This window comes from Pocillopora verrucosa, chromosome 14 (assembly GCF_036669915.1).
Source record: "Pocillopora verrucosa isolate sample1 chromosome 14, ASM3666991v2, whole genome shotgun sequence".
Taxonomy (NCBI): Eukaryota; Metazoa; Cnidaria; class Anthozoa; order Scleractinia; family Pocilloporidae; genus Pocillopora; species Pocillopora verrucosa.
The window spans coordinates 21,531,661-21,546,324 of NC_089325.1; the positions used below are offsets into that span (position 1 = coordinate 21,531,661).

A 14,664-nucleotide genomic window follows, 5' to 3' on the forward strand; every position below is an offset into this window, starting at 1 on the left:
TTCTCCCCGCCGCCTTCAAATAAGTTTATTACCTTCTGACCTTTCCTACTCTCTTTGAACTTTGTTCTTTTAAGTTTATCTGTCTCTCTTTCTCTCTGGTTTCTCACATCCTTTCACATCCCTTCAAAGTCTTTGTCAGTTCCCCTTCTCCCTTCCCGTTTTCATTGCATTTTTTTCTCGCTTTCATCGGGTCTTATTCGCCCCTCACCTTTAAAAGGAGACTTGAGCTGCAGCCAACATCCCAAATCCTCTGCTCACCTAACCTTATCAAGCCCAAACCCCACCAGGCTCTCCTAACAAGTAAAGGCCTTTCCACACTAGCGAAAAAGTTGTTATTTAGACAAATTTCCTATCATCATCAAATTTTACAAGCGCGGATGGTTTGTCGCGACTTGACAAATTTTGACCGAAGCGGTCAACCGCCGACACTGGGTGAAAACTGGACAAAATCGATTAAATGAACAAAACCGCGATAACCTTGTCGATCATTTGTCGTAAAAGCTACGAAAAGCGTGCAGTTTAACTCAATTCAGTTTACTAGAGAGGCACAAATTGTCTCTTGCTGCAAAACACGGGCATTCTAAAATTTTAAAGCGACTTAGGATAAATCTTGTAAATTGGAGGTGGAATCCTTTGGCAACTATGCTGGCCGGTCATGAACAGATCAAGCGAATTTTTAATGCCGATGCAGCAGACGAAACATAAATTTGTCATGATAAAATTTGTCCTTTGATTTTGTCGCAAAATTCTACTTTCGTCCGATAGTGCGGAAAGGCCTTGACTTGTACCATTTGAATTAACACTCGGAATTGTACGTCGCGCGATCCTGGATACAAGGAAAACCAAAATGGCGGGCCAAGTTATATGAATGTTTCGCTTTGAGTTAGTTCCTCGACATGGAGTTTTTACTTACATAATGCTCTAGTCTTAACTTCTACCGGTAAGTAAGAAGTAACATGTCAGTTCTGAAGAAATTCACCAAAGAGGAACATGATAGCTCGAGGTAAGCATGATACAGAACATTTTCGGTAGCTTTGATCGAGTTAGTTTCTGAATCCAATGAATGAGTTTTTAAATTGAGAGCATTTTGTAATATACGGGGAGGGTGTTGAAGCGACTTCTCGCTGTGAAGCTGACTTGAAAGTCAAATCGTACTCTGAAGTTAGATTTTTCCGAAGAAGTCCTCCTACCGAGCGCCATTATCACATGATGGGTGGAGACAAGTTCCTTCTGGTAAATGAAACTCTCTACGAACTGACAGCTGTTTTCAGGTTCACAATGTAAGGTGATCAATCAAAAAGATCGCTCGTTTTCTAAGGTATCAGCTCATAACTTTCTTTGCTGTTGAAACCAAACGCTCTATATATATTTGATTAAACGACTTTGATGTAAGCTAACTACATATTTCAGAGAAGCCTACTTTCATGTCGTTTCGTCTGTTATACATTACTTAGACTTCTAAGACTTCTTCCTGAATGCAGTTGAATCTTTCATGTAGGCCAACTTGAGTGGAGTTGTATTCTTCCCCTGACTCAATTTAAATGGAGCCATTTTAGGAAACACCAGGGAGCTCTTTTCTACAAGGATCTTTGGCTCTGTTTGATACTGTTTCAAAACATCTTATTTACAAGGTGGTGGGGGTCCTTGTTTATTAGTAAAGTTCAGGGCTTTATAAGAAAAATACCATGTCCCATAAAATGTGTTAAATTTATTGTGGTAGACAATCAAAACTTTGGTGTGGGGACACCGTGGCCAAAGGAAATGGATTTGACCTGGCGATAGGGTATCTACTTGGATAGAATGGACAATCATGTGCTCTGAGGAAAAAATGATGCATGTCTGAGTGACCTCAAGTTACTGAAATTTTTAAGGATTTATTTTAGCGAAACCCATTGCATTATGATTTAGTTAGAAATAGTTTTACCACATGTACAGGGAAACAGGATTTTGTATACATCATAATTGTCAATTAGGTGATATTAAACACACCAAATGAAAACTGAAAAAAAGGTGATAAGAATGTTGAAAGGCAAGAAAATAAATAATAACATGGATAACAAAACTTTTAGGAATACAAAGAAGGGACTGATAAGATTTTAAAGAGGTAAAGTTGGAATTTCCCATTTTAGAAACTGGATTCAGCTGTGGATTATGTCATTGCCCACTGAGCTGTATCAACAGTCAACTCTCTTTTTTCGTCTTCTGTTTTGTTGTCATAGTGATCAGGAATGTCATTTGTATGTAGAAGCAAAAACAAATCAATGGCCCATAGTGTACTCTGATGACTATAATATTGGTTTTATGGGCCTGGAAAGGCTTCATCCATTTGATTCAGGAAAATGGGGGAAAGTTTTTCAATATCTTAAAGGTAGGAAGAGGAATCCTGTATTTTTTATTTGTACAGATGACCATGATTTGAATTAAACTGCTTCTAACAAGTTTTACTGTATGCAAGGCTGCAAAATTCCTCAAATAATATACATTCAACTATTAGTAGATCCATTTTGATTTGGCAAAACAAAAATGCAGGTTGGACATTTTAAATTTATCATTATTATTTTTATTACTACTGTAGATTTTGAAATACTAGTATAATCTTGTTGTTGCTGAAAAGAAGCTGTTTTTTTCTCTCTCCTTCACTTAATTTCTTTACTTATTGAAGAAATGTTGACCAAAGGGTAGTGAAAAATTAAGATTTTGTCAGCCATCTGTCCATTATTGTTGGACTTTGTTAGCAAATGTCTTTTTTTTGTGACTGTGCTATGATTTATTGAAAAGTTTTTGAAATTGTTGTGGTTGTGGGTAAATTTAAACTCAGGCTCCTTATTTCAAGTTGGTAAATTTTGTGTTTCAGATGGAAAGATGGTTGATGAAAGCACAGTTGTGACACCTAGGGAAGTTACCAGTGATGATCTATTGGTTGTACATACAGAGAGCTATTTAGATAGCCTGAGGGTAAGAATGAATATCTAAACATCTTGGGCTTAGAGCTTGCAATGAATGATATGTACCCATTTATAGACAAGTTCACAAGGACATCTGTGCAATACTTTTGGCCTGGAAGCATTCACTTGATAAACATTTTGTGTAACTTGTATGAGTTGATTTATTTTTCAACTACTGGCTTAGATTTTTGCTAAATAAGTGTTTTAATTTCTGTGTGTGGCTAAGGAATATTAAGCTGTAGCACATTGCTAGTGCTGTTAACTTTTGATAAGAAAATAATTGTCAGTACATCTCTTACAGTGGAGTGCCCGTGTTGCTATGATATGTGAAGTGCCTCCCCTTGCTCTTCTGCCAAACTTTATTGTGCAACGTAAAGTCCTCAGGCCAATGAGGATTCAGACTGGAGGATCAATACTGGTAAATTTGGTTTATAAATAAACAATAGCCCCCATTTGGTGCAAAAATACACACAGACATTTGCCCTCAGACAATGTCTGTTCCAAATCTGATGCAAACAGTTTTTATGAGCAAAGCTTGAGGAAAACTGTGAGCTTTGAGGAACATGTTATGTCTCATGACAAATGTAAAAGCATATTACCATATCAAATTCAAGTATTTTTGCGATGCATGTGAGCACATACCATTTGCTGTGTTGGATGTTTATTTGCTTTACTGTACTCTCTAGTTTGACTTAGCTAAATGCCCCCTCATCTTATTAATTTTTAAACAAACCCTTTTATTGAGTAGAGGTTTGAAAATAGGGGAATATCACTGGGAATATATCCTAGATAGCAGCACTTACAGGATATTCCTTAGTTTTAGCTGGGGCATATTGGATCTCATGATGCTTTTAAGCTCATCGCATGTGAACGAAAATAAATGATGGACTATAACTACCAGTATTTACTGTAACTTTAAATTGTTTGCATAGCTGCCAAAACATATTTGATTAATATTATTTTAACATTTAAATTCTCTCAACGTCTATTATTTCACAACATTTCAAAATATTGAATTATTTTTATTTTCATTTAGTGTCATTCAAATTGATTAGACACATGTATATCTCTATTTTTATTCCACCAGGCAGCCAAACTCGCTGTTGAAAGAGGCTGGGCAATAAATATTGGTATGATCCTTTTTTATCTGTGTTTGTCATCAATCCCAAATAACATGCAGTGACATTTTATTTTTGAATAGTTAACAACATGATTTCAAGTGTTAAGACTACTTGTTAATAATTTACCTGAAAAACGCATCACAGAAAGGCAAGATGGACAAAATTTTGGCACTGAGTGCTCTTTGTAATTTTTACTCGTGTTACATGAAAAATGTACTTGTTTTCAGCCAATCAGATGCACATGATTTTTTAATGTATATTATTAGATCTGTTATGAGGATGTTTGTGTTAAAATGTATGTTTGATTTGTTTTTTTTCTATTTATCATATATTCAGGGGGTGGATTCCATCACTGCTCTGGGTCCAGCGGAGGAGGCTTTTGTGCTTATGCAGATATAACATTGGCCATCAAGGTAATCCAACTGGCTCACAAATTATTTAATTTATGATTTAATATCTTGTATAGGAGCTCCATTATGATATGCCATTATTTAAAACTAAGTAATTGTCTTTTTCTTGATATATATGCCAATTTAATGTTGAGATGACATGATGTATCTGAAACTTGATTGAGTATAACATGCAAGTGCAAATTGTGTAGGATCATTAAGAACGTTCAAGGTTTATTAATCTCAAGATCTAATTGTTAATTCTCCCTCCTCACTGCTACACATTTCCTTGAAAATAATTTGCGAGAATTTGGTGTTAGATCAAGATACCAACTTCTATCTGGTACATTTGAGTATTCTCATAACTTGTTTGCTGGGGATAGTGCATGGGTGTTGTAGGGAGAAGGTATTTGTTAATTACTTCTGGGAGTGAAAGGGTTATAAATGTGTATGGTTGATATTTATGTAGATTTAATTGTCAGTGGTTGTATTTCTGTTTGTTTTAGTTTCTTTTCAAGCATGTGGACAGCATAAATAAAGCCATGATCATTGATCTTGATGCCCATCAGGTATTTTTTTATCTTATGGAGAAAAACAGTTCTTAGTTTATGGAATTCCTCTAAGTCCATCAATTTAAGTAAGAAGTTTGATATGTTATGATGGTGACGCCTGAGAAAACAGAGATAAGAAGTGAATTTGTATTTACTTCCTCAAAGAATTTGGCAAGGGAGGTCAAGAAGGCTAACTTGCGTGCATAGAAAAGAATAATAATCATGCTTCCATCATGGAAGAGTTACAGGGTATTATGTTTATTATAATTAGAGGTATGTTATATGCTTCTGGCAATACCTATGACCAGTTGTTGAATTGTTTATATCATTGTTTGTGTCAGGGTAATGGTCATGAAGCTGATTTTGATGGAGATGAACAGGTGTATATCATAGATGTCTATAATGCTTACATTTACCCTGGGGATACCAAAGTCAAAGGTAAGACACCGTCTAGCTATTGTACTGATGATGTCTGAAATAAAAAAGGAATTACTCTGGGTCTACAACCACAATTATTCCAAAACAGGATATTCCTTTAGATGTTCAAGTATCTGAAAAAAGGATTCCTTTGGGGGGTAGGGATGTTAGGAGTCCTGTTCTCATAGAAATTCAGGTGAAGATGGGGATAGAGAGTTTGTTTAGAGAGAAAGCTACTACTGGTATATTTTTCATTACAACATTACTAATAAACTAGCATACATTGTAATCAAATTCAATGATGTTTCTGAGAATCCAATTAATTAAATAGTTTCTCTGTCTAATGATAAAGTGTGCCTGTTAAGGTGCAGCAGAGGGTATTTCTTTTGATAAAACAGTTAAATAATGTGCTAATAATCTTTAAAGCAATTTGTTTATGGGTTAGTTATGCTTTTATCGAGGAAGAAAGCACTGGTAATGATAAGTTTAAAGAAAACCCAAGAAGGAAGAGCTGCCCTGGGGTTATGCCTTGAGCAACTTCTGTGCATCATTTTAACTGCTCAAAATGATGACCCTATGCAGAAGCATGTATTAATTGTTGATTTCAAATCATTTTTCCACAGGAGCAATAAAGAAAAATTTGGAGCTAAGACATCACACAGATGATGAAACATACATTCCATTATTAAAGAAGTAAGGGAACCATTCTTAATTTATTCAACTTATTGGAAAGTATTTTAGGTCCACTTAAAGTTCCAATATGAACATTTTAATCTTACAACTTGGGACTGTACTTACAAAACACAACACAAGCAAGGATTTCTTTCAAAGAAAAAACAGAACCACAAGGTTGCACTGCCCATAAGGCTATGCATGTGTACATCAGTGCATCATGCCTAGTCACACCTAGTCATGCTTACAGGTTCCAACACTACTGGACTGTACCTCTGCTTCTTAATTTTTGGCTTATTTGCCTCCTTGTGATCAAAAAGATTTATTTCCTTTTTTCAAGTACATGTAATAGTGGCAGTTGTAGGGGTATGAAAGTCTGCCTAAATATGTGTGGAAGTGAACTCTTGTAACATATAGATGACTACATAAATAATCACACACCTTTAATCCTTTGTTCAAGGCACATACCAGAAGCTTTAAATGAATTTAATCCTGATGTCATAGCATATAATGCAGGTGAGCTTAAGGCAGCAATACCTGACCAGGTACTGTTTAGTGTCAACTTGAATAGACAGGCAAATATATAATAAAATATGTTAATTCATGTTAATTCAGTTTTTGAACTTCCAATTTAAACAAGAAAAAAAGTGAAGGGTTGGTTTTTAATGTTATCAGTAAGAGGCTAAGCTACGCAAAAATTATTCTGGGCTCATTTGGAGTTAATTTTTTTCTGAATTTTGTGTGAGACCAACTTAACTTTATTGTTGATTTCTTTTTACCTTTGGACTGGACCATGCTGGGAAATGGGGTGGGGTGAGGGAATTGGAGGGTGCTGGTGGCCTTTTAGGAACACAAAAGAAAAACCAATGGTTAAAAAAAGCTTATTTCATTTTTAAACTTTTTTTGAAATTCTTTAAAAACATGTTCATGTAGATTCTATCTTTTGCAGGGACAGATATTCTTATTGGGGATCCTCTTGGTAACTTGGCAATAACACCTCAGGTATGTGAAAGTTGAATTTGAAGATGTTCTGTTGAAAGTCAGAATTAATGGTAACAATGGATCAATATATACATGTTGTGCATTGTTACATGTATCAGAGTGGGAACAAATATCTCTTGGTGTATTTTTCTTATCATTGAGCCAACCTGTTGTACAGGTTTTATTACAGGACAAAAGAACCCTTTTATTATAATCCAACTTTGTGCAGTTGCATGGACAATAAATCATTTTCTCAATATGATGATCCAAAACAGTTCTTATATTGTTCTTTATTGGGGGGTGAGGTGGGAAGCAAAACCCTGGCTGTTAGCTCCTGAGTTATACAAAGCTGATACACTGTAAGTGATAAACATTTTGTGTAAAAAATTTAGAAAACAACTATTTTCACCTTGTAGGGAATCATTGAGAGAGATCAAATTGTTTTTCAAGAAGCTCGAAAGAGAGACATTCCAATCTTTATGTTGACCTCTGGAGGATATCAGGCAAGTCATGAAATAAATAACTACTTGAAATTGAAATTATAAGGGTTAAAGTAGCTTTCTAACTATTTAACTGTAATTATATTTGTCCTTAATTTTGTCATTTGATTAAGGTTGGTCAAAAGAAATTCACTGCAAAATGACTAATAACAATGATCATGTGGTCTTTTTTTTGTTGCAGAGGAGAACTGCAAGAATTATTGCAGACTCTATCCTGAACTTAAAAGAACAGGGCCTTATAAGCTGCAATTATTCTGAGTCGGGTATGTTTCTCACATTAAAATGCAAGTTATGAATTTTTCATCTCTTTCACTCCCAAGATTTAAATATTAATTTTCTATACAGTGTAATGTGCTTCTTACAATTATAGCTTCCATAAATTGTTATTAAATAAAGCAATTGACCCCAGTCGATATAACCCTTACTGGTATTTGTGACCACTTTTCTATATGAAAATGTATTAATATTGTAAAGGGAAATTCATTAAAATGTTATTGACCCAAAAATGGCACTTGCAGGATCACAGATCACAGTTAGCTCAGCCTTTAAGTTGGACTTATTAAATAGATTTTGAACAGTAACTCCGATATTCATTCAAAATTTTAATTGTTACCTTTAGTTAGTGTAAAAGGCAGACTTGATTCTCAGTTGAGAGTATTGATATAAGATCACAAAGGTACAGTGTATTACCTTAAGGGTTTCTATTTTTGTTGTATGCTCAGGAAAGCATCTGAAATTTCAACCTTTAACCCTTTACACCATAAGGTCAGGGTGCATATTCTCCATACTGTTCTCTATAAATTTTTTAAGGCATTGACTAGGAGAATTTGGCGAACAATCAAGAGCTTCCCTAGTTGGTGATCATATCTTTTATTCTCATAACCTTTATGTGTGATTCAAGGGTGATATTGTAAGGAGAAATAAGATGCTGGTCACTCTTAGGGGTTAAAGGTTAACAGCTATTTCCAGTTTGGGCTCTTCCAATATCATGGGCAAAGAGGCACTTGATATAAACTTAAAATAAAATAGTTTTGATACCAAAGATCTTATTTTATTTCTCCTAAGGGCCAAGGGTCAACAAAAACAAGAGTGACAGTCGAACAACCTACAATACTTTCCAGAATGATCTGTAATTGGGAATTACAAGTTCACATTCCACAAATTATTAAGTGAACATATAGTGAAATGTTACTTCTGCTAAAGTATTAGCTTGTAAAATTGAACATGATGGAACTTCAACATTAACCTACATTTTAAGTTTACAACTGAAGTTTTGGTGGATATTAAAAATGAAACAATCAACTTGTGAAACCTGAGAAATTTTGGCAGACCTTAGACTTGATATTGAAATTTATTAAATTTATTATTGTATCATGATCTCACTTAGTATTTGCACTATGATTAGTCAATTTAGTAGGCCATATTGTATTGTATGGCCTCAATGCTAAATTCAAAAGGTTATTTGAAATGAAATATTTCCCCTCCATTTGAATCCAGAGATATGAATGATAAATATCTTGCTATTAACTAACTCATTTTCTCTATCTCTTCTGTAAATAATAGACCCTTTTTTTTTTTTTCCGTTCGCATTTTTGAGGTCCTTGTTCTGGGTTCATAAATCTTAGCAGAGATTTGTTACTGTACAGTTTAGTCAGTAGCAAGCTCTTCGATGTAAACAGGATATTTTCATGGCAGCACTGAACTGGGCTTTTTGTGTTAAGACTAAATAATAAGTTTGATGTAAATATGAATACAAATTTTATTGTATTACAGGTATATTTCAAAGTCTCATTCTAGTCAAATCAACAGTGTTGATTTAACCTCTAGTCATTTCTAGAAACTATTCAGGTGTCAAAAATTTTTAACTTAATGTAATCTATTAAATTATTTTTGTTGATTTATTACCAATTATTGTTCACTTTGTGAATATGTTAAATGAAATGGTGTACATAAAAAGTTTAGTGGAGGTATTGTGGTTAGAGGAAGTTTCATGATTGAATGTTTCCAAAGTAGCTTCAGTTGTTGTTTTGAGGTATTTGTTTCAAGATTATGAAACTCAAATTTCAGACATGCAAATTGAGTTTAAAATAAAGTTGACCTGAAGTTCATTTAAATTGTTGTTAATGGTAAGACATTAATACTCTCCGAGCTTCTTTGGTTTGTGATCATGACCTTAATGTTTGATTTAGGGGTGATATTGTAAGGAGAAATAATATGTGTTTCGTAGGACTCAAGGGGGTAAAAGAATGTGCAGAGTAATACTTCTGCTGGCTTCTGATGCACTATCTACTTCTCCCTCTGTTTCACACAAGATTACTAGATGATATGCAAGGAGAATCTATACATCTATTAAGAAGTTACTCAAGAATTTTTTCGTACACCCTTTAAATAAGTGGTGGACAAATCACATTTCTATTAGTGTCATACGTCATAACAGACTCTCTTTATTAAATGAATTTAACATACTAGAAACTAAATGTACAGTACAACCAAGACAGGTTAGAAGGAAATATAGTACATTTGAAATGTCAATAAAATTTTGACAACTGCATAAAACTCCTTAACATTTCCATTTTGTGGAGCTGGAAAAGTTGTTTACAAATAAGTGCATGTTTCCCTAATAATTTTATGCATTATCATTACAGCTTTTCATAAAGTATTGAGAGGTCCTCATCTACTTGTTGTGTTATACTGCATAAAGTAAGCTGCTGTAGGGGGATTGGTGTAAACTTCTTTGTCAAGATAATCCATTCTGTAAGGAAAAGCAAAGGACATAAGTCTCAGTTTTCAGGCAACTTTGTTGAGAACTCTTATCCAACATCTGTTGCCTTTATCTTTCTTTTTTTGGTACTTGTACTTGTAAACTTAAGATGAAAACTAAATGCAGCAAGCTAGTCTTTTCAAAGACCTTTATTTCTCCAAGATGGTCCTCCAAAACACATGCAACTAGAGCTGTAAGCTCTGCACATATCAGTTCCCACACTTCTTGCCAAAACAGGCAACTGTTCTTGCCAAACAGGTAAAAACAAAAATAGCTGTGGCCTGCCTTTGGAAAGTGGACAAAGGCATCATGTGCACGCAGCCATTCTCACCAAATCCACACATAAGAACCACCTCTGTTTTAAAGAATAAGGACCTGTTACCAAAGTTTAATCATAGCAAGATCAACCTCCGAGTGGAAAAACTTCAGTCTTGCCAACAACTAGTAAATGTCTCAGTTAAGGTACAAGTGGGGTAACCATGGCTGCCTTTGTATTATAGCTTTGAACTTTTGAATTACTGGAAAACTTACTTGGCTCTTTGTTCAGCTGCCAGTCTTCTGTTCTCATCTGCCTGGTCCTTTTCAATCTCCTTTTTCTTTCTTTCAATTCCACGTTCTGCTATTATTCCTGCCTTAGCTTGCGTCAACCTCAATCTGTTGTATTCTTTCTCCTGCTCTTCCTCCTCCTGTTTCAGTCTCTATAGACAACATCAATAATAAACACATTAAGCTGATGATAGCATAAGTCATGAACAAACATGTCTTAAAAGTTCCCTTGTAAGTCTGAAATTTACTTTAATTATCTTTAGACTTTGAGAGCCCATAATTACACCATACCATGCTTGTAACTACTGCTCAAAAGAATACCTACTGTAAATTGACAATCTCAGCTCAAAACTTGAATTTGCTATTGTCAACAATCAAAGTGAGTTTAGAAGTTCAAGTTTTAAGTATTGATGTTTGACAATCAAATTTTAAGATTTTCCAAGAACTTATCAAGGATGTTGATCAAAAGTTTCCTGTACACTAAATCACACTAACCTCCTTCTCCTCCACCTGCGCTTGTTGAATACGTCTTATCTCTGCCAGTTGAGCTGGGCTCATACCCTTCCAGCGATCAGTGATCACCCTGTGAGGTCCAAAGGCACTCTGGGCCACATCAGGATTTTCTGTCAACATGTCACCAAACACAGAGTTTGATATTTCAGTAAAGTTGTCATCTTGTTCCTGTTGTTTATCTGAATCTTCTTTAGCCTTCCTTTCTCTTGCCAAAGCTTGATTCATATCTTTAGTTGCCATATTTATTGCACGCCTGCAATCTGCTTCAGCACTGGCAAGTTCACAAGCTCTTTGGTCCATTTCTCTTGCCTTTAAATCATAAAGATGGTCTGCATACGTCTGATTTGCCAAAGCTTGATCTTTCTCATTTGTTTGTTGCTTGATCCATTCCCTATAAATTCAGAAAGGGATATTAAAAATTTAACTATCAAAGAGTCACAAACACAGGATTCATGACAACTATTGCATCAAATTTCTGAACAACCCTACATAATTGTTCTGTAACATTGAGCAACTTGCCTTACTGTTATGAAATTTGCTGGTCTGTTTTGATCTTTTAATGTACATCAGTCTTGATATAACATTAATAAAAGTCACTAACCCTCTCTACTTAAATATTATCCCTTACCGTGCTTGTTCTTGCTGTAACTTTTCACGTGCCTTGCCATTCAAATCTTCCCCAACAAACTTCTGAAGTGATGCCACCCCACAACGAGGGTCATCATCAGATACCCTGGCAGGTTTGTCTTTCTTCAAACTATCCGGATCATTCAAGTCAAATTCACGTCTATCATATGGCTGCTGGTAAGATTGACGGAATTCATTCACAGCCTTATTCAACTCACGCATGTCATGTTCCTGACGCTTCTGAAGCAAGACAGTGATTTTATCATTTCTTGTCATGTCAGCAGCTGTAATCATCACAAAGAAGAATATTTCAGTCAAGGTAGAGCATCCATCATGTGCACTATTAATAGCCTTGGTCAGTATATTAATTAGCAGTCGACCAACAATCACCCAGAAGTTATCCCATGTCTCAATGACCTGATAGTAGGTTGACACCTTAACCCTTTAACTCCCAAGATCTGACTATTAACTCTCCCCTCTAGCTGCTACATATTTCCTTGTAAATAAGTTATGGGAACTTGGTGCTAGATCAAGATATCTGTTTCTACCTGATAAGCTTGAATATTCTCATTACCTGTTTGCTGAATAAAGTATGGATATTATTGGGAGAAGTTTCATGTTAATCACTACTGTGAGTTAAAGGGTAAAGACATTTCAACACACATCTTGACTAGTGGCTGTCACTGTCCTTGAGCTCCCACCCCACTTAATCTCCTGTCATCTTGTTAAAAGATTTTGGATAGAAATGCTTATCAACCCAGGCTACCTGATGGCACATTTCTACAGGTAGATATTTCTATCAAATTAGCCTGCCTATCTGCACTGCACACATGATCTAAAATAACTACAGAAACACAGGTACTATTTCGTATGTTCATCTGTCGCTGATTTACTGATAGCCACGTTAACGTCCGAAAAAAGTTATCAACTCTGATTAAAAGTTTGATTGGCTGAGAAGCACCAATTTAGTTTTTGCTATTTAACGGGCCAGTCTACTTGCCGCGCCTACTGGCGAATTCGTAATCGGCCATCCGAGTTACCTAAGCCAGAAACCTTGCTGTTATAATGACAACCTAATAGTTGATATTGTTACCTCTAACAGTACAAAAAGGAAAGATCGTGGCCATGTGTAGGGAATGTTTTTCGTTTGCAACTGTCTGACATTTCAGGAAATTGAGACTTACCGAACGCATTATGTCGCCTCTCTTCTTCAACTTCGCGTCGTGTACGATCTTGCACTTGCTCGTTGAGTGCATTCAAGTCAATCTTAAGGTAATAAAAACACGTAAAATTCTTGAGAATGTTTCAACGGTATAAAAACGCCCACAAGCAATCATACGTGTGTAGTTAAGCTGATGTGGTTCTACAGGTGGTTCAGATCAGACCAATTTCAATAGGTGTTCATTTCTAAACCCAGTTTCGCGTTCTCCGTCAGAAAAACAAGAGAATTCAGACAAATACGAAAACAAAGTCATAGGAAACACTACTCTTGCTTGACTAAAATCAAAACAACGTTTTTACTTGTCTCTTTGCCTCACTTTCTTATTATCAGCATTGTTACCATCCACATCTACAAGAAATAAACACTTACCCCAATGGTTCGAACACGAGCGTTGAAAATCCTACTTTGGCGCTGCAATTCTCGATTCCGTCGCCTCTCTATGGCAGCGCTCTCCTTCATATCTACGGGAAGGTCGAGTTTATACATTTCTCTTCCTTCTTAAGATCTTTAAAAAACTGCAATCCTGCTAAAACGTCGATTCTCGTAATGTTTTCTCCCTGTATTAGTACTGAGTTCCTTGTTGCTTGCCTTTTGTAACCATCTCCTTTGCTTTGCACAGTTGCTAGGAAACATTTGCATACCATGATGCATTGTAAACTGTATACTCGCCCCAATCTCCCGTAACTTGCATAAAATTTTAAGTAGGTCCGCAACACGTAGGAAACATATTCGGAAAATTTTGAAAATGTAGAAATTAACAAGTCAGAAAGCACCTACTTTGAAATTTAAAGAATTAAAGTATAAAAAAACACGAATAGATTTAGGAAGTAACGCTTGAAAAAAGATGCACACTTGATCGGGGCTCAAAACTGTCTCTTTCAGATGCCGTTTCAGCGCTTGAACGTACCAACTGGGGAAGGAGGACAAATGCCGCGAAGACGAGACGAATTGTAAAATGTTTCTCGAAGTATTTTGCCATTACCGCGATCTCAAGATAAACAAATTGTGACGGTCATTCCTTAGCCTACGGCCTAAAAACTGCTCTAAAAGATTACCACCCGCAGTATTTCTTATTGATTGCCGAATCTCGCTAAACAAGCTGCAAAACTATCTCCTCACATTTTCCAGATAAGCGAGATTTTGCTATTTTGAAAGTCGGTGTTAGTATGTCTATTCGAAATACTTGGAAGCTGGTTTTTTGAGACCTAGTAAACTCATGAAAAGCAATAATTATAAGACGTTACGTCGTCGAATTTTCAAGCTTTTTATTTTTTGTTCCAGATGTCAACAAGGCCGCAAAGTAAACCATTTTCGAGCTAAATCATCTGTGTTCACCAGCTGTTTATGAACAAGATGCCGAGGAGATTCGAGTTCGGTAAGTTTGTCACATTCCCTGTTTCATCTACATGATAACTCCCG

The 14,664-nt window shown here is 35.6% G+C and overlaps 2 protein-coding genes across 2 annotated transcripts; one reads left to right on the forward strand and one right to left on the reverse strand.

The window, feature by feature from the left end:
- The first annotated feature begins 818 nt into the window (after positions 1-818).
- Positions 819-9,690, forward strand: LOC131795898 (histone deacetylase 11-like). Its single transcript, XM_059113498.2, has 14 exons — positions 819-1,003; positions 2,220-2,368; positions 2,855-2,955; positions 3,247-3,363; positions 4,033-4,075; positions 4,403-4,479; positions 4,962-5,024; positions 5,348-5,444; positions 6,047-6,116; positions 6,556-6,611; positions 7,045-7,097; positions 7,493-7,579; positions 7,758-7,839; positions 8,642-9,690. The coding sequence occupies exons 1-14, from the start codon at positions 957-959 to the stop codon at positions 8,707-8,709; spliced, it is 1,110 nt and encodes a 369-aa protein (XP_058969481.2). The 5' UTR covers positions 819-956; the 3' UTR covers positions 8,710-9,690.
- Positions 9,691-9,837: 147 nt separating this feature from the next.
- On the reverse strand, positions 9,838-13,842 carry LOC131795897 (RIB43A-like with coiled-coils protein 2). Its single transcript, XM_059113497.2, has 6 exons — positions 13,615-13,842; positions 13,208-13,289; positions 12,025-12,307; positions 11,379-11,787; positions 10,869-11,035; positions 9,838-10,328 (listed from the first exon to the last, which is right to left on the reverse strand). The coding sequence occupies exons 1-6, from the start codon at positions 13,729-13,731 to the stop codon at positions 10,247-10,249; spliced, it is 1,140 nt and encodes a 379-aa protein (XP_058969480.2). The 5' UTR covers positions 13,732-13,842; the 3' UTR covers positions 9,838-10,246.
- Positions 13,843-14,664: the final 822 nt, after the last annotated feature.